This window comes from Leishmania mexicana, chromosome 34 (genome assembly GCF_000234665.1).
Source record: "Leishmania mexicana MHOM/GT/2001/U1103 complete genome, chromosome 34".
Classification (NCBI taxonomy): Eukaryota; Euglenozoa; class Kinetoplastea; order Trypanosomatida; family Trypanosomatidae; genus Leishmania; species Leishmania mexicana.
The window spans coordinates 1,754,274-1,777,079 of NC_018338.1; the positions used below are offsets into that span (position 1 = coordinate 1,754,274).

At 56.5% G+C, this 22,806-nt stretch overlaps 7 protein-coding genes across 7 annotated transcripts; all 7 read left to right on the forward strand.

Annotated features, from left to right (window-relative positions):
• Positions 1–860: 860 nt before the first annotated feature.
• Positions 861–5,285, forward strand: LMXM_34_4800 (putative AMP deaminase; the record flags this gene model as incomplete). The annotated part of the gene is made up of 1 exon (XM_003879426.1): positions 861–5,285. The coding sequence occupies one exon, from the start codon at positions 861–863 to the stop codon at positions 5,283–5,285; it is 4,425 nt and encodes a 1,474-aa protein (XP_003879475.1).
• A 1,217-nt stretch (positions 5,286–6,502) lies between these two features.
• LMXM_34_4810 (conserved hypothetical protein) lies at positions 6,503–7,651 on the forward strand (the record flags this gene model as incomplete). Its single annotated transcript, XM_003879427.1, has 1 exon — positions 6,503–7,651. The coding sequence occupies one exon, from the start codon at positions 6,503–6,505 to the stop codon at positions 7,649–7,651; it is 1,149 nt and encodes a 382-aa protein (XP_003879476.1).
• A 2,555-nt stretch (positions 7,652–10,206) lies between these two features.
• LMXM_34_4820 (conserved hypothetical protein) lies at positions 10,207–11,214 on the forward strand (the record flags this gene model as incomplete). Its single annotated transcript, XM_003879428.1, has 1 exon — positions 10,207–11,214. The coding sequence occupies one exon, from the start codon at positions 10,207–10,209 to the stop codon at positions 11,212–11,214; it is 1,008 nt and encodes a 335-aa protein (XP_003879477.1).
• A 1,641-nt stretch (positions 11,215–12,855) lies between these two features.
• LMXM_34_4830 (conserved hypothetical protein) lies at positions 12,856–14,025 on the forward strand (the record flags this gene model as incomplete). The annotated part of the gene is made up of 1 exon (XM_003879429.1): positions 12,856–14,025. One exon carries the CDS (start codon positions 12,856–12,858, stop codon positions 14,023–14,025), a length of 1,170 nt encoding a protein of 389 aa, XP_003879478.1.
• A 547-nt stretch (positions 14,026–14,572) lies between these two features.
• On the forward strand, positions 14,573–15,625 carry LMXM_34_4840 (conserved hypothetical protein; the record flags this gene model as incomplete). Its single annotated transcript, XM_003879430.1, has 1 exon — positions 14,573–15,625. The coding sequence occupies one exon, from the start codon at positions 14,573–14,575 to the stop codon at positions 15,623–15,625; it is 1,053 nt and encodes a 350-aa protein (XP_003879479.1).
• A 3,530-nt stretch (positions 15,626–19,155) lies between these two features.
• LMXM_34_4850 (putative proteasome alpha 1 subunit) lies at positions 19,156–19,908 on the forward strand (the record flags this gene model as incomplete). The annotated part of the gene is made up of 1 exon (XM_003879431.1): positions 19,156–19,908. One exon carries the CDS (start codon positions 19,156–19,158, stop codon positions 19,906–19,908), a length of 753 nt encoding a protein of 250 aa, XP_003879480.1.
• Positions 19,909–21,524: 1,616 nt separating this feature from the next.
• Positions 21,525–22,574, forward strand: LMXM_34_4860 (conserved hypothetical protein; the record flags this gene model as incomplete). Its single annotated transcript, XM_003879432.1, has 1 exon — positions 21,525–22,574. The coding sequence occupies one exon, from the start codon at positions 21,525–21,527 to the stop codon at positions 22,572–22,574; it is 1,050 nt and encodes a 349-aa protein (XP_003879481.1).
• Positions 22,575–22,806: the final 232 nt, after the last annotated feature.

Genomic DNA, 22,806 nt, shown 5'->3' on the forward strand with positions numbered 1-22,806 from the left:
CATAACCCTTCTTTGTTCTTTGCCGCCTCCGCCCCCCTGCCCCCTGCCCTCGTTCCCTTCCAGGCCACATACATGCGACATGTGTGCGACAAGTACGCATGTGGTATTATTATTTGTCGCTCCCTGTCTGATCCCATTCCGCATTCACCCCGAGCATGCGTGTGCGTGTGTCTGATGAGGACCCATCGCTTCCTGCGCGTGCTCAGCAGCAGTCTTTTTGCAAGCGCAAAGCGAAAAACGAAGTGAAGAAAATAGGGTATGCAGAAGACGACCATGGGCGGTGCAGTCCCCACGGCACGGCAGGGGGAAAAAGTCGCGCGCCCCATACAGCTGTGGCGAACTCTTGCCGTTTCTCGCTCACTGCCTCTTTTTCCGGCAAAGCACAAACAAAAGGCGAAACATGTATTCGAAGCATCTACTCACGTCTGCATCAACGCTCACTCGTTCGGTGGCGGGTGACAAGGACGCCTTCTGCCACTGTCTCGTCGCTTCTTGTTCCGTCTTGTGAGACATCATAGCTCCACCACTGCCACTCTCTCTTTCCCAAGAGGTGCTGCGGAAGGCCGCGTGTACAGGGAAAAGGACACACCCAGAGAACCGCAATCAATAATCAGTCCAGCGAATCGGTAGTGTTTAGCTGGCATCGCTGTGACGCACACGCACATACCACGCATCAGGGCGCCTTCCGGGAGCGACTATCGAGAGAGAGTGAGTGGGACGCGGGGGAGGGACATGCGTGCGGGTGTTTTGTACTTCTCGCTTTATGCGCCTTCCAGCGTCCTCCTCTCCCCCATCTCCTTTCCACATTTTCGACCACTTTCGCTTCCCTAGTCGCCATGCCTTTTAGCATCACGTCGTCTATGATGGACAGCAAGTCCAATGTCGGCGACTCGGCAACGATGCCCATGCTGCCAGAGCTTTATCATGGCGGCCTCTTCCAACCGGCATCTCCGCACGGCGAATCTGCCTCTACTGCTCCCTTCTATGAGAAGAACGGCCAGCTGCATAGTTGCCATGGCGTCCCGCATGGATGCCTCACCCGTGAGCCGTCGGAGATGTTTCAAGTCGTTATCGACGGCGACGACGGCGGCGTTGAGATGCGGCGCGTGCATGACCGCATTGAGGCTGCCTTGCGTGTGCGCTCACTCTACCGGCCTCTGGAGGCTCGCGTGGGCGGCCGGGAGCGGGCAAACCCGTACATGTCAGCTCCAATGCCGAGCCGCGTCACAATTGTGCAGAAGGACGGCGTCTACCAGGTCACTGACCACGACGCATCGCTTTTCCTCCCTATACCAACGTGGTCGCAGTACGCGATGGATGTGCAGAGGGTGCGGCTCACCGTCGGCAACGCCGGCTGCGTCAACGCCTGTCACCATCGTCTTGGCATTATGCAAGAGCGCTCCCGCATGTTCTTTTTGCTCAATGCGGGGATGGAGGAGCGGGCAAATTATCACAAAGCCGGCGGTGTCTTTTCGGCGGCCAGGAAGGTAGACAACGCGGTCCTGCTCTCCGAGTCGATGGATGCACAAGAGCTGCTTGAGGGGGTGAAGGAGATGTACCGGCGCAGTCCGGAGGCAGCAGTGCACCTGCGCGACGGGTCGAACTCCACGCTACGTGAGCTGCTCGGCGCACACGACGTACGATCCGCGGATGAGCTCACCGTTGCTGGTCTCGGATGGCAGGCAGAGAAAGACGCACCTCATCAAGGCCAGATCTACTCGGCAGATTGCGAGAGCATGGCTGCCCTCGGCGCCGAGCTGCGTTTCTCCTTCACCGCGTTGCAGGGGTACGTGTCCAAGAAGGTGCTGCGGCGTGTGGTGTTCAGGGCAGAGCGGCCGTCACTCACTCCACAGGCGGCTGAGTACAGCGTACCGCTCTACGGCCTGCAATCATCCGAGCTGAGCGATCTGGCGGATCTGATTCGGCGTAAGCTTGAGGGCCCGCATCCGCGGGTGCAGTACATCCTGAGCATCTGCTTCACCGAGTCGCCGCCGTTCGAGGTAACGAGCAGCTGCACGACGCTGCAGGACCAGCTGGACAACATCTTTTTCGCTCTCTTCAAGGCTACCTTGGCTCCGGAAGACCCGAGCAGCGCTGGCGTGGCGTGGCTGCTGGGGCAAGTGGGTGGTCTGCAGATGCTGCATGCACAGGACGGACCCGGCCGTGACTTTGACGAGATGGCTCCGCCTCCAGATCAGGTGAAGGCTGGGGCCAAGCAGAGCGGGCTCTACTACATGTACTACCTGTACGCCAACCTCGCCGTACTAAACAGCCTGCGGCGGCGCAAGGGGCTCGAGCCATTGCAGCTGCGCTGCACCGGCAACAAGCCGACCGGGATGGACGACCTGATCGGCGCCTACATCCTTTCTGACGTTATCACACGCGCGACCAAGATTACCGACTACCCCGTTCTGCAGTACCTGTGCGGTCTGCATCGTGTCGGCCTGACAGTGTCGCCGCTGTGTGACCACATGGAAGGCATTGTGTCGTACAAGGACCACCCGCTCCCCCACTTTTTGCACCGCTGCCTGCACATCACGCTATCAACAGAGTCGCCGCTGCGCTACCACCACAACCCCCGCGCGCTCATCGAAGAGTACGCCACGGCGCAGAAGATGTTTCGACTGAGCTCCCTCGACATGACAGAGCTCGCTCACAACAGCGTTCTCATGTCCTCCTTCTCTCCCGAGGTGAAGCGGCAGTGGCTTGGGAATAACTACCAGCTGGGCTTCGAGGGCAATGAGTTTGAGCTGAGCCATGTCACCAACGCACGGCTTGCGTTCCGCAACGAGGCATGGCAGCTGGAGCACAACATGATGCGCGACCTTAACTTGAATTCTTCTCACGAGGTCGGCCCGAGGCTCTGTCGCTGGCACCAACTGAGCAACGTGCAGGAGGTGGAGTACGATACCGTGATGGACAACCGCGTCCGCTTCCCGCGCACGGTGCTCAAAGGACCACACAAGGACGCGAAGGCGGCGACAGCGGCACCGCGCGTCGCGCGCGCCCTCGACCTGCGGCACCAGTACATCTGGCGCCCACCCCTTCCATGGGAGACGGCGCAGCGACACGGCGTCGAGACAGACTTTCAGCGCCGAACGGCAACCTTCAACGAGGATGAGTGGACCTACGCGGCGAGCGACGCGGTCTTCATTGCATACCCCAAAAGTGCTGTGCACGCTTGGCCGCGGTCGCTGCCGACGCTTGACGACTTCCACAAGCACCTGCGCGAACTGAGGGACATCTGCGCCAGCGCCGAGGTGAAGGAGTACGCGCACAAGCGACTCGAGAACCTCGATCACAAGTTCCGCCTGCACCTTGCTCTCAACCACGAAAACGAAGCCGGCACCACGGAGGATCGACAGTCCTCGAACCGCGACTTCTATCAGGCCACCAAGGTCGACACGCACATCCACATGGCAGCCGGCATGACGCCGAAGCAGATTTTGAAGTTTGTGCTTGCCAAGCTGAAGGAAAGCGGCGACGACATTGCCATGAAGAAGGGGGATGACATCATCACCCTGGGCCAGCTCTTCGCCAAGGCCGGCATCACGCCGAACTTGACGGTGGATCAGCTGAACGTGCAGGCCGACCATACGCTGTTCGAGCGCTTTGACAACTTCAACAGCAAGTACAACCCGATGGAAAACGGCGACCTGCGCTCGCTGCTGCTGAAGACGGACAACTTCATGAATGGCCGCTACTTTGCAGAGCTGATCCACGACGTATTTGAGCAGTACTCGCGCGACCGCTACACCTACGCTGAGAACCGCCTCTCCGTCTACGGCATCAACATCAAGGAATGGGACAAGCTGGCGCATTGGTTTTCCACGCACGGTATGACGAACAAGCACAACAAGTGGATTATTCAGGTGCCGCGCGTCTACAAGGTGTTCCGCGCGCAGAACGTCATTGGCAGCTTTGGCCAGTATCTGCAGAATATCTTTCAGCCCTTGTGGGAGGCCTCGCTGCACCCGAGCGAACACCCGACGCTGCACAACTTTCTCAATCACGTGAGCGGCTTCGACTCCGTCGACAATGAGGCCACCATTGATCTCCCCTTCACGACGGTCTCGCCGTGGGCGTGGACGATCGTCGAGAACCCGCCGTACAACTACTACCTCTACTACTTGTACGCCAACATCCGCACACTCAATGAGTTCCGCGCCTCTCGCGGCTTCTCTACGTTTGGGCTGCGGCCGCACTGCGGCGAATCGGGCTCTGAGGTGCACCTGTACGGCGCCTTTCTGTGCGCGAACAGCATCTGCCACGGCATCAACTTGCGCAACGATCCACCGATGCAGTATCTCTACTACCTCACCCAGATTGGTTTACACGTGTCGCCGCTGAGTAACAACGCTCTTTTCTTGCACTTTTTGAGCAATCCGTTTCCCGACTTCTTCCACCGCGGACTGAATGTGTCGTTGAGCACGGACGATCCGATGATGTTCCACCAAACACAGGAGCCGCTGATCGAGGAGTACAGCATTGCTGCGCGCGTGTGGGGGCTCAGCGCGAACGACCTGTGTGAGATTGCGCGCAACTCCGTGCTGCAGTGCGGCTTCGACAACAACTTCAAGTGCAACGCAATCGGTAACCGCTGGTTCCTCTCCTCTTCGTTGGGCAACGACTCGCTGCGTACGCACCTCTCCGACATTCGTGTCGCGTTTAGGTTTGAGACCTACCACACCGAGCTGCAACAGCTAGAGCTGTGCTGCGGACGATCGGTGTCGCGCTTCATGATGACCGCTGCCGAGGAGCGCGCCGTCGACGTCCAGATCGTCGATGTGCAGCGCGAGTACGTCCTCCTCTCCACGCATGATCAGGCGATGGAGGTGATGCTGCGCGAGATGGAGAACACGAAAGCAAAGATCTTGCAGACACGGGGTCAGGTGGACATCCTGCGACGGCAGCAGCGCTCTCTGCTGGAGAACATCACGGAGATGGGTATCCGCCGCCAGGAGGCAGAGGAAAAGTCTGCGCAGGAGGAGAAGGAGCTACTGTCCCGTAAGAGCCCCTTCTACGTGCGTGAAACGTCGCAGGGCTCGCAGGTCGGCGACGGCGGAAACGGTGATCACTCTGGTGTCTTACAGAGCCCCACGTGTCCAACACAGCAGGGTGAAACGCTGAAGCGTCTTTTGCGCTGGAAGCCGATGCCACCAGATCTTATGCGCTCCGTGACACAGGCGAGTTTCAGCTGTTCGCGTGGGCGTCCACTTCCGCCGTTGCCAGCGCGGCAGCTGTACCAAAGCACGACAGGCGTCAAGGGCCCTGCCACATACTGAGGCGGTTCCAAATGAGCGGGCCCGACGTTGTCTCATCTCCTTTCAGCCACGCCATTTTTGGCTTTTTTTTATTGTTTGAGCAATGATGTGCATTACTGGAATCACAGGCTCGTGCCTTCGCGTTCGAGCCACCACGTCTGTTTCCCTTTCTAGTTTTCTTCAGTTGCGGAAATGTCGGATGCGTGTGGCGTCTATGAAAGCGGGTAGGAGAGAGGGTTTGACTATACCCGTACGTGTGCGTGCGTGCGTGCGTGTGTGTGTGTTTGGAGGGGAGGGGGGGTCTCCTCGTCTACCTCCTCTTCCTCTGCGTTGCCACCACTCTGTACTGATTACAGTCCAGGTGTGATCCGCTTCTCTCTGCCACTCACTCACTAAAACCGCCGAAAAAGACGTTTCAAGTGAAGACAGGCCAACATGCTCCGACGAGTCTTTTCGCTCTACGCTTAGGTCAGCAGCCTCTCCTCTACCATGGCGCTCTCCCTCGTTCTTGCCCAGTGCTTGGGTGTCGTTGTTCTTGTTACCGCTGCAGCAGAACACTCGGCGTGGAGGAGAACAAGGAGAAGGGGTCATGATAGCTCTGAAGATACCTAGAGCGAAGACCGTGGTAGCCTCGCACGATTCTCTCTGTCTGTCTCTCTCTCTCTCTCGCTCATTTCCCGTCGCTTGACGCTCTTCCTCACCTCACCCCTGCGTCGCACCTCGACCTCCTTTTTCGCTCAACTTCTGGGTATGTCTTTCTTTCCCAAACCCTGCTTTCTACATCTTTTTTCCCCTTTATTCTTACACAACGTTGGTGATGACGGGGATCGTGCGCAGAGTAGTGCCTTGAATCAACCAACACGGCGTGTGTGCTTAACTTTTTTTTGCCTTTTCTTCCGTGTGTGTGCTTCTGCCCAGCTCGCTTCCCCCTTCCACTGCCTCCCCTCTTTTCCCTCAGCCCTCTCCCACGCCATATTTCTTTTACTCGCACCCCCTTTTGTTTGTACGCAAAAGGAACGCCAGCGACACTTGGGCGCGCACATCTTGCTGTAGCTCCACACTGTTATTCTGCAGTTTGCGCTTCCTCTTTGCTTCTCTAGCCGGTGCATCTCACGTCGTCGTCACCATCGTTGCTTGATACACCTTCAGGTCGGCTTTCTTTACCTTGGGACTCCCTGTGAAGCCCACCAACTCCGAGCAGAGGAGACACAACTACGTAGGAGGTGCAAGACGCTGCAATGGGCGCGCCGGGCGTGTGGGTATGCTCGAACTGCTCTCTGGAGCAGACGGCGGAGGCCACCTACTGTCATATGTGCAAGTACGCCCGACCAATGGATCGCCGCGGTGTGCCGCAGATTTTTTCGGGTTACAACATCCACTTCAACGGCATCATCCCTCGCACGATTATGCACCCGAGTCACTCCGTGGAGTGGCGCATGACAGAGCGCCACGGCGCAACCTGCTGCGTGAACTTCGACCCCGCCGTCGTTAGTATTCTTGTCTACCGCCCTGGTTATGAGCGCAGCGAGAAGTGCCGCACCTGCATTGAGCAGCACACGAACATTCCGTGCGTCCCGATCGCATGGCTGCTGGACTCGCTCCTACAGTCGCGCCAAATTCATCCCTCACTCTACCGCCTGACGCGTGTGCTGCCCGTGGCAAACCCGACGGTGGGCGGCACCGACCTGCCTCACCACCAGCATCCATACTACCAGATCAACAAGGGAGACTACACCATCCCCACCTCCTTCCCCCCCTCCAAGAACAAGGTGTCCAAGAAGTCCGCGGCGGCCGAAGGTGCGAATAAACAGGATGAGGTGCCGGGAGAAATGGAGGCGGCTATTCCGCCCTTCTTCGATACTCAACCGTTTCGGTGCTCAGTTATGTCAGTCTTCGACGCAGCAGTGGCGTGTGCGACTGGGGTGAAAACTGAGGCTGTCGACGACGACAATGACAAGATCGAGTCTCGCAAAACGAAGCCCGGCATTGAACTCATTGCCTCGCTGCAGTCGTGCAACAAGGTGAACCGAGCGCTTTTCAGCGGCATGAATGTGATGCTTTCGCCATCCCTGCAGGGGCAGACGGCGGTGGGTATGGTCATTCAGCGATGTGGTGGGAAGGTTGCAGAGAAGCGGGAATCGCTGCAGGCGACGCTGCGGAATGGTGTGACTCACGTCGTTTACTCTCACGAGGACAAGAAGGCTGACATCATGATTGAGGCAGCGCACCTCGTCAGTACCACCCTCCCCGGACTTCAGCTGGCGCAATCGAACTGGCTGGAGGACTGCCTCATCCTTGGTGAGCTGTTGCCGCTTCGTGGCATGTACACTCCGACCGCAAAGCTGATAGAGACGCTCAACAAGAAGTACACGAAGGCAAAAAGCTGAGCCCTCTGATACGCGGTTTTCGCCCTTTGCTTGTGTCTGTTCGTGGCTGCACTCACGGATCCCTGTGCGCCCACTGCCGTGTCGCGTGTGTATGTGTGCTTTTCTCTTTTGTTATTTACACTCTTTGCTTTTCCTTCATTGCCAGTGTCGTGGGTAGCGGCGGGGGCGTTCGTCCCTCCCGCCATGCCTCAGTACGTACGTGACGCCGCATGATGGGTCTACTTTGTGAATGCGCGTTGTGTATGTGTGTGTCTCTCTTTCTGTTCTTCATTTCTTCTGCCGCTTCTTGCCAATATATCGTGCAGCTGCGTCATGTTAGTCCCCTTCTTCCTCCTCCTCCCCCTTCCCCTTTTCAGGTTTTTCTCTCCCGTTTTCAAGACATTACACTTCTCTTGTACCGCCTCTTTTTTCAGAAGTCACGCAAGTACGATGCCGAGAAGCTGCCACCACTCACGCCGTCTTCCAGAACGACCCGTTCTTGTGTCTCTCCTCTCTTTCCACCCCTCCAGAACACGTTTGAATGACAGAAAGCGTGGATGCGGTGGCGAGTACGGGTTGACTCTTTTCACTGATGGTACGTGGCTTTCGTTGTCTTTGTGCACCACCCGTGTTACTTTCTGTTTTGCGCATTCTGCTGAGATCCTGCGTACTCGCAGGGGTGTTGCGTACAATGGCCGCACCCCCCCCTTCACGGATGCGCTAGCAGGGGATAGGTGTCCCCCGTTCAAGCACTGTGATCGGCGCGGATTTTGTGAACTCCCCCCTGCTGTGTGCCTCTGCTGTCAAGGGATCTTGCTGGTCCGGCGCTTATGTATGTGCGTGCGTGCGAGCTCTAAAGCAATGAGTGAGCGCGCAGCAGGCAATCGGGGGTGGGAAGGGGGGGGGTGAGCCCCCTCCGGTGCGTGCTTGCTGTGAGGAAGTCGACATCTGTCGCTGGCCGCTCGCCATGGAATCGCAGCGAACACATACGAGCACCAAGAGAGTCTGAAAGGACAGGAGGTGTTGCCGTGATGCCGATGCCTTAGATTCCACGGACGAACGCGTGCATTCAGGGAAGCACGTAAGGGAGTTGGTGTCCTGTGTGTTTGAATTCTCGGTTGCAAGGCAGGTATGCGCTGCCTCACAGTTTCTTATGCCTGACAAAGACACAGACAACATTTCTTGCGCGGCGGTGAGGCCCGAGGAACACGACAGAGGGGAGAGGGGAGAGGGGATAGAAAGAGGCGGTCTCTTGGTGCAACTTCTAGCAGCAGCGACAGGAAACGAAAACGAAAAAGTCTCGACTCGCTGACTTGATTGCAGATCACGGACGGGAGGGTGCACTTCTTTTTCGTTACCTCTTTTTCTCTCTTTTTTTAAATTAGTTTTGTATGCTGCCCCAGGGACATCGCTCCTTCCACGTTTCCTGAACTCCTCTCCTGCCACCGCCACCGCCACCGCCACCGCCACCGCCACCAACATCTCTCTGTTCTTTTTTTTTGTTTGTTTGTGCGCATTGCGATTTTTTTCTCCGTTTTTTCCCCCTTTCATCATCTACGTCTTTGGTGCTTTTTTTTGTATTTGCCTACTTCGCCAATGTGCGTGCGTGCGTGTGCCTGTTTCCCTCTCACTCTCTCTCTGTGGGGGGGGGCGGTGGAGGGGGAGGGGACGCACGTGTTGTGACTTGGGGATAGTTGACTGCTTGAGAGGATTTATCTGTGCACGCATCCTTTTTTTTCTATAACTCTTTCCTCCATTTGCTACCGTTTACTTCAGTCTCTTTTTTTTGTGAGTGCGCGTGCGTCGCGGTTCTTCGTCTTTCTCTCCCTCTCTATATGTGTTGTGTGTTGGTGTGCGCGTGGGTACATGCGTCGGTGCTGGTTGATTCCACGCCTCTGCGTTCTTTTCTATTTGTGCTCCCCTCTCAATCGACCCTTCACGCGCTTGCTTTCGCACGACTAGCACGGAAGTCCACGGAACGGAAAAATGAGCACCGAAACCAACTACCGTCAAGAGACACATCCCCATCCTCGCGACGAGGACAGAGGGAGCACGCGTGCAGTCATAAATATGAGGCGTAAGTAAAGGATGCTGCTTAGGCCTGGTACCCCTTTCGGGTGTCATTGTCTGCGGTGGGTCTCTTCACCGCGACGCCGGCATAGAAGTCGTGCAGTCCGTTAGTTTCCAGAGGAGAGGTAGCGTTTTTGGTATGTGTGGGCACAGGTGTCATGCCCGCCCTTGCTCCCTCCCTCTTTGTCCTCTCTCCTGGCCTCTCTTGCTTGCTGTGTGCATTGTACGCCCGCCCTCAGAGTCTCGCCCTGCATGTCTTCCATTTGTTGCGTTTCTTCTGTACTCCGTTTTTCGGTTTATTTTCTCCCTTGCGAACGAGTTCACATCAGCTTCAGCGACCTCGTCTATCTGTGACGTTGGTGTGGTTGTGTGTACGTGCTTGATGCATACAGGTGTCGTCCCCTCCTCCGCGCACCCATCCCACCGCCCGCACACACACGTGAGGGCCACGGCATTGGGAATCTTATTTTTCTCTCTTTATCGCCCTCACTTTGCAAGCTGGCTTAATGTTCTTCTGGGTGGTGGCTGCACTGCTGGTGGCCATCGCTATCGTGGTGACCCCAGCAGGTAAACTGGCGGCGGCCAAATGCCAGCTGTATGCTCATGGCGTTGTCTTCATGGCCAAGGCAGAGGATCTGCCAAAGACGTACAGCGGCACCAATTACATACGCATGAACACCGTCGGTGACGGCACTGGAGGCAAGCGAATGATTCGTGTCATTTTCATCCGCCACGGGCAGTCCGTGTGGAATTCGCTCTTCAACTCGTGCAATCTCGGCTTGCCCGTGCGCGTGGCGAAGGCGGCAGCTCGCGAGTTCACCGATTTCTTTACGGACCCATTTGGCTCATGCATTATCGACTCCCCGCTGAGCAGCAAAGGCAAGAGAGAGGCGCGGGACCTCGCCAGCTTCATGCGTACGGCCAAGACCAAGATCTCCTTCGATCCAACAATGTCCGTGGTGGTGTCTAGCAATCTGCGCCGCGCTATGGAGACGGCGCTCATCGGCGTGTCGCCGCGTCTGACGGTAACGCAGGAGCGAATCGTGATGGACTCGTCGCTGCAGGAGGGCTCGCAGAACATCGACGCCCAAAGCCTCTCGACCGAGCCTGGGAAGATTGCGCCATGTAAACTCGGCACCATCACCGATCCTTTGAAGCTCGCTGTCGCCTTCAACCCCTACCTGAACGCTGGCAACCGAGTGGCCGGCGTGGACGTTTACCAGCGCATGGATGAGTTCATTATGCACCTGTTTGGCGGCAGTGGTGAAGCGAATCTTGTCCCAGCCGCCGGGGGCAGCAACGCTGCCCTGAAGGAGGTGATCGTGGTGGGCCACAGCGGGTACTTCCGCAACTTCTTCCGTCGCTTTCTCCCACCGCATTCCACTCACGTCTCTAAGAAGAGCAAGATGCAAAACTGCGCCGTCGTAGCGTTTGAACTGACACGTGACGAGTCCAACGGCGAGGTTGCCGTGGATGAGTCAACGTTAAAGGTGTTGTACAAAGGATTCGCTTAAAAACGAAGACCAAAAAAAACGAAATCCGAAATGTTGTGCTCTTCCTTTTCACGCATACGCGCATTTGGCGGAAAACACGTTCGGGGAGGAGGAACAGAGGACACAGCAGCGCCTTTTCGCTGCGTTATCGGTTTCTCTCGGCGGTGCGGGTGCCGAAACTGCACACTCCCACCTGAGCATTCGTTCTCTCTTTTTCTTTTTGCCTAGGTTGTGTTGCTCCCTGATGACGGGGGAACACACCTCAGTGCCCCAACTCTTTCTGTGTATGGGAAGAGGCAAAACAGCCCCTCCCCTATCCCCTGGCAACGCAGAGCCCCAGGTCCTCTGGCGCTGACAGGCTCACGCGTCTACGCCGTAGGGAAGCCAGTGCGATGCATCGCCACGGATGTCGGCAGTGTGTCAGGTGCTGAATGGCGTTGCGTCGGAGCGGCCGGCGTCCGCGCGGCACCAACGCATCTCTCACCCGGCGACCGGCACGATGGGGGAGGCGGCTGGGCGGCGTCGGGCGAGGCAAAGGGGGGAAGGCTGGTAGAGCACGAGGCAGGGGGCGTCGTGCTCTCTGACGACTGCGTCGGCGCCTTGCTGTAAGGCTCGTCTGCAGCGCTGCTTCGCACGACTCGAGGAGGCCTGTGAGAGGCCGGGGGTGGTGTGGAGTGGAGTTTCACTCGCGTGTGGCAGAGAGTGGACGCGCTGAAAGAAGGAACGCAAATTTTCGTCGTCGGAGGACCATTTGCAGGAGTGGCTGGTGGTGCCTCGGAAAACGGTAGCGAATATCCTGAGTTAGCATGGTTCATCCTAGCTAGGCGTGGGGACCACCTCTTCGACTACCCAGCTGTCATCTCCACGCTCGGCCTGATGTCCACTCTTTTTGAGGGACACGCACGCACGCGGAATAATGCTGCTGGGTGAGTTGACGGATGAGTGCGTGTTCACGTTTCCGTTGCCACGTGCGGGAAGTGGTGTAGGTGGCGCATGTGTTGACTGGATGCGAGCCAGTGGCGTTCAAGAAAGCCTCGCTACCCGCGCACTTCAACGAAGAAGCAAACAGCAAAAAATGAAGACGTGCTGTACGGCACTGCACTCGGGGGGGGTGCTCTCATCACTTCTGCAACTCGTGAGAGGCCGGGCTTGGGAGGAGTCTCGATGTGACTCGGGTGCTTTTATTTCCTCCTCCGCCGTCTCAGACTCTCTGCCCCTCACTGGACTTTACCATGACCGAGTCGCGTGTCTTTTCTCTCTTGTACGTCAGTCGCCGCATCCCTTCTCATCTCTCCACTGTGCCCACCAATCCTCATAAGCGTTTGATCTTCGTTTATGCATACTTTGTATGGGCGACGGTATGCCTTCTGCGCACACGCGACGTCCTCTTCCCTGTCCCTAATTTGTTCTCACTCCCCGCCGTTCAGAAGAACAATGCATCGAAGCGGTGCACGGGTGTGGGGCTGCTTCTCGGGCGCGCCCCGCACCGCCGCGCGACGCACCTTCGTGAGTGTGCGAGAGGACGTCACGGAAGCGGAACGGCGTCACCTCAACCAGGAGCTGCCGCCCCGAGAGCTGCTGAGAGAAATACGCACCACCGACACTGCCCCAGGCGAGGAGGAAGAGGACAAGATAAAGGTCCCCGGCGACTCCTTCGGCATCATGCATAACCGAGTCACGTTCTACAAACCCCTGCAACGGCAGCCATTGTCGGGCCGAATTGGGGAGCTGATGCCGCTGGGGACGCACCCACTCCTCTGCTTCAACCCGGACACGGTGCGCCGTATGTGTAGCCGCTATGGAGTCCGTGTCGATGACGTGGTCGCTGCGCTGCGTGACGCGAGCGGCGACATCAACCTTGCCACGGAGCTGCTTGAGCAGCGACTGGACATCGAGGTAGGCTTCGGCAGCTACGGTCTCGTCTGCTTGGAGTCGTACGCGCCGGAGACGTTTTGCTTGGTATCGTACAACTTGCCGACATTTGCCTCTACGCAAGCCGATGAGGTGCTGGATGCAATTCATGAGCTGACGCTGTCAGCGGCGGAGCTCCCGCTGGACACCCCACGCGACAGGCTCGTGGACAAGTTTATCAACCACTGGACGACAGAGGACGACGTTCCATGCGGGGAAATGCTTCGAGCGTACGACATCACGGTACAGAACATCCTGCTGTTGCCGTTCGGCGACTACGGCGTTCAGGGCTTTCACGTGTTACGGCCTGTAAAGAAGGAGACGCCGAACATAGGCGTGGCGGCCGCGGCTTGCTGCATGGATTTGCGCACTGGCATTCACAATCGATTCCGGTTCCATGTTGAGCGCATCGCCGACTCTGTCAGCGAGCACGTGGTGCAGGAGATGCTGCACTACAACCAGGGTGTTCACCTGCTACGCCAGCCGTACTGGTTCCGACCAGAATATAGCGTGGAGGAGTTCATCCGCTTCAAGGAGTCGCTGCTGCAACCGAGTGCGTCGACGTTTGAGATGCGGTATGCATTTTTGTTCGCATCACAGTATGGGCTTCCCCACTACCGCAACATCGTCGAAATGGAGAAGCTGAAGATTGCGCAGCACAAGTATGAGAAGCACTACGAGGACTTCACCGCACCAGGGAAGTGGCTGACAAGCGACAACGCCCAGCTGCAGACAGTGGCGGCCGGCAGCGGCGGGTCGAACGTGCCGGGGGGCGCTATGCACAACCACATGAATGACCCTGAGTCCATTCGAACAGCAATGGAGACCCGCACCGGTCCACTGCGACGGACGCTTGCACAGTCGATGCAAGCGCACGGGGACCGCGTCTTTAGTCGCTTTTATCGGAAAAACATTCACTGACGGACGCCGCCGCTGCGGTGTTTTTCTTTCGCTTGTGCACTATATCTTTGTCACCGCTTTCTTGCCTTTTACTTGTCTGCTCATCAAGCACTGCAACGTTGTCGTCAACGGCACCGAGGCACACATGGCGGCTGGAGCAGTGCGTGTTTGAACGAGTGCATTACCCTCCATCTTTGACAATGTAAGGGAGGTGGACCTGTCCACAGAACGAAGCAATAGAACAGGATACATATGGTAGGCGACAAGCCGTACCGAAAAAAAAAACGTGCCGCATGAGCAGGATGCCGTCGCCTCATCAAATCATGTCGAATGCCACCACAGCTGTATCTCATTGTTCTTCACACCAGTTTTGCAGGCTTCGGTGGCGGTAAAGACGGCAGCCACTGGGAGTGTGCGCCTCTCTTTCACCGATTTCATCTTGGTAAGGGTCAGCACACGTCATGTTTCACTCTTCCGTCTCCTCCCTTCTTGACTCGTCTTGCCATCTACCGTTCTGCGACTTCCCACTATCACTGCGACTCAAATCCTCTATGCTGACCTTTTTTTTATGTGGGTCTTTGTCTCCAGCGCTGCCTTTACCTCACTTGTGTTGGTACGTCCTTTTTTTTGGCTTTGCTCTCTGCGCAGTGACTTCTTTCAGCGTGTGCACGCACGCACGTACGTACTTGTAGTTGACATTTCGCCCCCGTTTTTCCCTCGAGCGTTCTCCGCCCCGCGACATTACGAAGAAAAGAACAGACAAGCGCGGGACAGAGTAGAAGGGAGGGATAAAGCACGAGCAGCCACTCAAAAAAAAAAGATATACAAGAGCTCAGGTGTCTTGTGCTCACCCAACGAATGTAAAGGTGTATGTACGCATCGTTCGCCCCTCCCACCCGACCTCACCTCCGCGAACCGTCGTCTGTTTTCGATCTCCTTTCGCAAGCCCTTTCTGTTTTGTCTGCCTCCATTGCTCGGGACTGTGAGGAAGAGCTTCTCTCTCCCTATTTTGCCGCATCTCCTGCTGTACTTCTTCGAGTTTCAGGCCTTGACCTTGACAGTTATTTGCAGACATTGCCTCTTGGAGACGTTGTTTCTCTTTGTGGCGTTTCTTCGTCATCTTTTGCTGCCCATCAGGCCGTTGTCGCCTTTATTTCATTTCGTTGTTTTTTTGGTGTTATTTTTCGGCTTTGCAGCCTGCACATACGCACACGCAATGGGGTGCGTCACGGCCCGCGCGGCCCGTGATGGGCTGGCCAACAGCAAGAAGACCGGCAAGCTCTCGAGAGAGGAATCCGCGGAGGCCACCACAGAGAAAAAGCCCAGTGAGGCGGAGGTGGACTACGTTGCGCTCTTTGTGGCCGGCTACATGACGGACTACTCGCAGAAAGGAGCGGTCTCCACGTATGAGGACTACCGTGGCTTTGAAACCACCACGACGAATCACGTGTCGAAGAACAAGGCGGATAAGCTCTGCAAATGGAGCGACCAAGCCCTGGAAAACCGCCTGAACCTCAATAACGACGTCTTTTTCAACCCACAGAATCCCTTCTCGTGGCCGAAGGAAGTCATCACGAACCATCTCACCTCGCCTTCCTTCACCGATCGAAATACCATTTAAGAGGTGACGCACACGTGACAGCAACAGTGAACGTAGGCCGCGTTAGCCAGCGGTGCTTACTGAACTCTCTTGTGTGTGTGTCCTCCTTGCCTGCTTGCTGTTGCCGAGGTAAAGGATGGAGAGGCATCGCTGCGAAAATATCCCCTGTCGTCGCACTGTCTTGGCGCCTCCTCTGTTTTGCAATGCTCTATCCGTGCACAACACATCGGGGGGGGCTTCCGAAAATGTTCCGCATGACAGCTGCGCCTGTGCTCGCGTTCTCAGCGAATGTGTATGTCTTAGATCGCCGTGTGTTGTTGCTGGGCCCAACGCCTACCCCCTCCTCTTCCCACGCACCCGTGTGGGCCGTCTAGGCACCGTAGCTGTAGATGTAATCTACTATTCCAACGCCAAGCGCATAGTGTGACTCATTTTGCGCGTACATGCATCTACATAGGGCCAGAACACAGGGGGAAAAGGAGAGATTCTATGAACAGCAACACACACACACACACACTACACGGAACGCAAAAAGAAAAACAGAAACAGACGCGAGCACCCCATTCCGGCATACGTCTTTTTGCTGACGATGCTTGCGACTGCTCTCTCTCCACCTCTTCTTTCGCTTGTGTCTTCTGTCGCTGCTGCATTTCGCCTGTTTTTCTTCGTTGGACTACGACTCTGTGCTGCTTTTCTCTTCCCCGTTCTCAGTATACCATTGCAGCGCGCTGTGCCGTCGTTCGACTTGGGTTTATCCTCCTCTCCCGTTTCCTTTGCCTGCCCCTCATGTGTCAATTCACCAGCTCATCGTTCGCAACAGGTGAAAGTCAAGGAGCACAGTGGCTGAGTGGCTTACATCCCGTTACTTGCTGAGGAGTGGACGATGTCACGGGCAAGGCAGTCAGACCTCAGAAAAGCACGAAGGTAAGCGAAGAGCCTCTACAGCGATGCATCGTGGCGCTCATGTGTATGCATGTATCCTGCGGTGTGCGTCTACGTGTGTCTGCTCTGCTTGTGTATGAGCACTCAGACTCCATTTTTTTCAGTTTGCTTTTATGCCTCCTTTCTCATGGTTTTATTCAGTGAGTTTCGCCGTGAGTGCTCCCCTCCCTCCCTCCCTGCTCTGTTAGTCCCTCCGTTTTGTTACGTGTCGCCGTGTGCGCCCCCGCATGTCTCCGTCTCCATCTTTGTCTCTCTTCGCTCTTTCCGCCATTTCTGCAGACGCACGACACGCCTGAGAGGAAAGCGAGATGGGAGAGAGGGAGAGGGAAGAGAAGGGGAGAGAGGCATCACACGAGGAGGACAGCGGTGGTGATCAAGGTACGGAGGCAATCAGTGCGATCTTGCAAATAGTCATGTACAACCCCCTCCCCTTTTTCGTTCCGTTTTCGGTTCTTTTTTTTCCATTTGCCTTCACATTCTGCTCGCCTTTTCCTTCTCTTTTGATGTTCATCGACGTGTCGGTGATGTGTGGACTGTAGAGAGACGACAGCAGCCAAGAACTTCCCCTTTTCTCCTCCTCTTGACCCCGACATCTCTTCTGTTTCCGCATTCTCACTTTGAGAGTCTTCCTACTGCGTTTTCCTTCTTCGGAGTGAGCTGCTCTAGCTCTGAATTCAAGCGCCTCTCCGTCCTTTTCGTGAGCTTTCCGGGCCTCTGAGGAGGCAGGGTGTGAAAGGGAGGGAGGGAGGGGCGATATCTTCCTGGAATTGTGGGAAGAAGAATCTGAAGGCGCGTGTGCTCGCTCTCTTCGTGTGTTTGTGGGCAAAGCATACATTTGTTGTAGCCTAGACTGTCTTCGGCTCGTTTCTCTCATTCCTCACGGGGCGGCGGATGGCTACATGAATCAGTTTTATGAGTGCTCTATATCGGCCAGGTGTCGGTCTCGCGATGCACCTCCTCGGCCACTTCAGCGTGGCGGTTTTGCCCTTTCCATTTTTCTCTGTGCCGCTTACGTTGTATACGTGTGTTTCACTACCCCCATGCATGAGGCGTGTGTGTTGTGTTGTCACCTTTTTCTTTTGGATCAGACGCGTGCGTATGGCTATGGGAATCTTGGTGTGTAGGTGTCTAGCGCTGACCGTTACGTACCCTTGCATATCTCTTGTTTTTCGTTCCCTTCGCTGATCGCCGTGTCTCCGTCTCGGTGTCTCTGCGTGCGCTTCCATCCTGTCTTCGCGTTGATTATCTGCTTCTTTCTTTTTCGTTGCCAATTCGAAGTCGTCGCGTTGCTCTCCAGCTCATAGCACGCATGCCTCGCTCGCTGCTGCGTTCTCCTCTCCACCCCCTCCCACCTGCTCAGTTTATGCCACCTCAACGATTCGTTCTCCTTTTTGTTCTCGCTCTGTTGTGCAACGACATGTGATGCGTCGCTGTTCACATTCTAAATCGCCCCCCTCCTCCTCCTCCTCCTCCCCAACCAACAGACGGAATGGCGACTGCCCTCTACCGTTGTGTCACCTGGAGAGTGCCTTCGCTATGTTCTCCACTCTCTGTATCACTCGGTGCGTCCATGTGCCTTGCTCATCCTTTCATTTTACTTTTTGCAGCGTGCTTGCGCCTCGTCTCACCCCTCATCTGAGGCAGTAGGGGACAGCTCAAGCACGCTGTACAAGGCAGCGCAGAGCAGACAGGAAAATGATACAACCAACGCGTTTTCGCTACCAATGTGCAATCAGATGTCGGGAGAACAGATGCAGACTCTCGGCTCGTGTGTCTGTATGCTTTTTCGCCTCCCTTTTCAATCCGCGGCGCCCCTGTGCGAACCGTTGCAACACAGAGGTGCCCATGATGGTGCATACCGTATACGTGCTCGTTTTTCTTGTTTTCCGCGTGTGTGACCGTTGGGCGTTGATCTTTTTTATTTTTTTTATATTTTATCGTCATTCCTCTTTCACATTTCACAATTTCCATCACCATCACCATCATCATCACCGCGAGACGAAATGTGCTCTGGACATGAGGACGAAAAAAACAGGAAAAAGGTCGGCTTACAGGGGCAGAGAACAAGAGCGGACACATTTTTGAGCATCGTTTCTTTGGCGTGTGCCTGACGTGAGATCATCACCCCCTTCCTTTTGCAAGCACTGGAAGGCTTCCCAATGATTTGCCGTTTTCTTGCGACATACGTGCCGCGCTTCCTGTCAGGACTGACAGTGGGCTATGTGTGGGTTTTCTGTTTTTTTCCCTTTTCTGGGTTGTTGTGGCCGGGACTATCGGTTCCAGTCGTGCAACTCGCCAGAGCTGCACACCACATGCCCCAATCACTTTACGCGCCGCATTATGCCGATCCATACTCGCGCCTTTCTCTTCTTTCCCCCTTTCCTCTGTTTGTGCTTTTATTTCATCCCGGCGTGGCTCTTTTTCTCCCCTTGCTGCTCATCATCATCAGTCTCCACCGTTCACGCCGTGTTGAAGCACCTTACCACTCCGCGTTCCTCCCCCCTCCACACACACACACACACACACACGCACACACGCAACAACGTGCGACTCTCCTCGGCTTTCTGATTCCCTTGACTTTTCTATCCTTTTTTCTTCTAGACCACACCATGAACCGCGCAGGCTTCGACAAGTACATTACCGTCTTCAGCCCTGAGGGCTCGCTGTACCAGGTGGAGTACGCATTCAAAGCGGTCACGTACCCTGGCCTGCTCACGGTTGCCATTCGCTGCAAGGATGCCGTTCTGGTCGCGACGCAGCATGTGATTCCCGACCGCCTCATACGCCCTGACTCCGTGACGGCGCTCTACGAGGTCACTCCGAGCATTGGCTGCTGCATGACCGGTCGCGCCCCCGACGGGCGCGCGCTGGTGCAGCGCGCGCGAGAGGAAGCGTCGGATTACCACTACCGCTACGGTATGCAGATTCCAATTGCGGTGCTGGCGAAGCGCATGGGTGACAAGGCGCAGGTGCGAACGCAGCAGGCCGGCCTGCGGCCGATGGGCGTGGTGACTACCTTCATCGGCATGGACCAGAGTGACCAGGACGGCTCGCTCAAGCCGAAGATTTACACCGTCGACCCGGCCGGCTGGACCGGCGGGCACATTGCGTGCGCTGTGGGCAAAAAGCAGGTGGAGGCGATGGCATTCTTGGAGAAGCGCCAGAAGAACACCGATTTTGACGATCTGACGGAGAAGGAGGCCGCGATGATCGCACTGGCGGCGCTGCAGAGCGCGATCGGCACAGCTGTCAAGGCGAAAGAGGTGGAGGTGGGCCGCTGCACGGCCGCCAACCCGACCTTTCAGCGTGTGCCAAATAGCGAGGTGGAGGAGTGGCTGACCGCCGTGGCCGAGGCGGATTAAGGGGCGCGCGGGCGACAACTTTGAACTTCCAGAACGACGCCGACTTCTCTTCGGTGCTTTTCTTCGCCTTGCCCTTCCCCTCCTCACCTGAGATCTACCGCGGCGCGTGCAATCGCACCCACTTTTTGTTGCTGCACTGGAGGCTGCTCAGCTCCGTGGACGGCCCACAGTGCAGGGTTACGTGCGCAGGTCCCGCGCTGGGTCACGCGGCTGGCGCTCTTATACTTCACGTCCGTGGCAAAGTCAGAAAGGAAGTATGGCACATCATGGCTGCTCTGTTTTCCTGTTCATGTGAAGTGCTCAGAGGAGATGCCCCACGCATGCGAACACGCACACCTTAGCAACGTCTGTGAAAGAAGCGGAGGGTCGGCTGACGTGCGATTTTACCGGAGTCGTGTCTACGTCTTATGTTTATTCTCTTTTCCACCTTCTTTTTTCTATGGGATTCGTCTTGGCCTTTGTCTCTCTTCTTCATGTGTGCGGTGGTGGTTGCTGTGAGCGCGCTGACAGGCGCGCACTGTTTTACTAGTGAAGGTTGTGCCGAGCCCGCGCGAGATGTGGAACAGTACCGACCGTGCATCCTTACGGATCGCGGTCTGCGGGGGCCTCGACTCTCGGGCCCGCTGCGTGGGCGCAACAAAGGGAGAGTGTGATGGCATGGCCGGCGAAGAGGCGGGTGCGATGACAGGAGCTGGGCGCGAGGGATGGGCACATGTAACAGACGCTGCTTTTCCGTTGCATGTTAACCCGATCGCGGTACGAGGGGGAGGAGGGCGGAGGAGACGAAGAGGCCGATACCAAGAAGCACGACGGCGCTGCTGTGCCACGCACATGTGACACCCACACGTCTGCCAACTGCACCGTCGCCCCCTCCCTCCCTCTCGCACTTTGGCAACACCCCTTCGTTCACACGTCGTAATTGTTCGTTGTACGGTTGGTTCGACTACTATTCTACGAATGCACATGTTGAAGAAGAAATATTTTGTCATGTAGAGTTCTCACGACGGCAAGAGCGCACTCGAGTACGCCGCAGTTGCCACCCATATCAGAAGACGCTTGCCGCTGTGCAAGGCTGTTTTGGATGCTGCGCGAGGTGGGGTACAAGCTTGGATGGCCTGCACGCTGTTCCTGCTTTGCGTGCCGGGATTTTCACACCGATTCCTTCGTCATGAATCGTTACAGGTGTGCAGCGGATCTCGTCAGCGCCCTTCGATACCATTTCTCAGCACTAATCGAACAACACACACACACAAAAGGAAACTCGACCCTTTTTTCTCGCTTTCCCTCTCTTCACCTTCACGGCCGTTCCCTCTTCTTTCGTTCATTCGACCCACGTGTGGCCGTCTTGGAGGTATTGTATTGGTTGTGGGATTTTTTCGTTGTTGCCATCAAGCTCCGCCTCCTCCTCAGTCAACGCTGTGCGTGAGACCGTGTAAAGCGAAAAGAGGCGCAGGCTCTCCCTTTGTATTGGACTCCGCACCCTCTTTTCCTCTGTACCAGGGATCCTTTGCCTTTTCTGGTCTCTGCACTCCACGGCTGTCGTCTTCGTTGCGAATCCTTTAACGATCAGCCCTCGGTATCCTAGTCTACTCTTATCTTTAGTGACACCGCTGACAATGCTGAAGGAATGGCTGCGCGGGTCCTCGAGCGAGGCGGAGAAGCCTGCCGAGGAGAAGAGGCCTGTATCTCGCATGGTAGTGGATGCGGAGAAGCCGCTGGAGACGCACGAAAGCGCCGTGAGCAAGCGCCGCGAGGCGTATGAGAAGAAGCTCGCGGAGTCGGCGAAGGAGGGGCCGCCGCATCCAAGTAAGATGGTTACCTACGATGGCATTTTCCGCAAGGCCCAAGGCGTGCTGCTGGAGGGTAACAACAACGAGACCCAGGAGGGCATCACGCTCAACATCGCCCGCAACGCCCAGAACGCGATGATCTCGACGAAGTGGACGCTGGTGAACCCGCAGATGTCTCACTGGGAGGTGAACTTGCAGATGAACGGCTTCAGTGATATTGTGGCAGCCTCGTGGAACACATTGAATCGCTACCAGCTCATGTACCAGCGCGTCTCCACCACTGGCGCGATGCTCGTGACTCAGTTTATGGCGCAGAAGCAGGGCGGCATGTCGCAGGGCACTGTGTTTGCCATGATGCAGTACCCGTGGCGCATTGGAGGCTGCACCCAGGTGCAGTATGTAAAGGACCAGTCTCTGGGCCTGAGCCACGTGCAACGCCTCATTCGCGGCGTCCACGTCGGCACGAATCTCACTGTCGAGCCTGCGACGCACAATTCCTACCTGTCGCACGCCATCTCCCTCATGACCGCGAAGAGGGACGCCGGGTTCATGGCGGAGATGACCCCCAGTAAAGGGACCTGGAAGCTTGCGGCGATAGCCTTTGACTGGGCAATGAACATGGATGCCGCTATTGAGCTGGAGTACATGGAGGGCCGCGAGGGCATGAAGAGCGCTCTCAACGTAGGCTGCCGGAAGAGCTTTGTCGGCGGGGCGCAGCTGACGACCTCGCTGTTAGGCTTCAGTATGGCTAAGGTGAATCTGGATCTGCCCTTTGGAGGTGAGGTACCCGGCGCAAATCAGCTCCGGCTCACCTTCAACTGCCAGTACGACATTCACGCCGGTGCGCTGAAGCAGGGTCTCATCTTCACAGCTTAACCCATGCGGTGCTCACGTTTCGGTGTAGTCCGTTGGTTTCGTTCTTTCGCGTCGTTTTCCTATTGTTCTTCCCCCTGTCGGCCGCCATGGGCGGTGTGGCCGTGATATGGCAGCCCCTGGCGAGCAGCTTCGAGGCGGCGGACACGTGAGACAAATGCAAGGGGCAGTGCTGAAGTAGGGTACACGGGAGCTGGGGAGGACGGGGGGAGGGCGGCGACTGTCGGAAGAGATG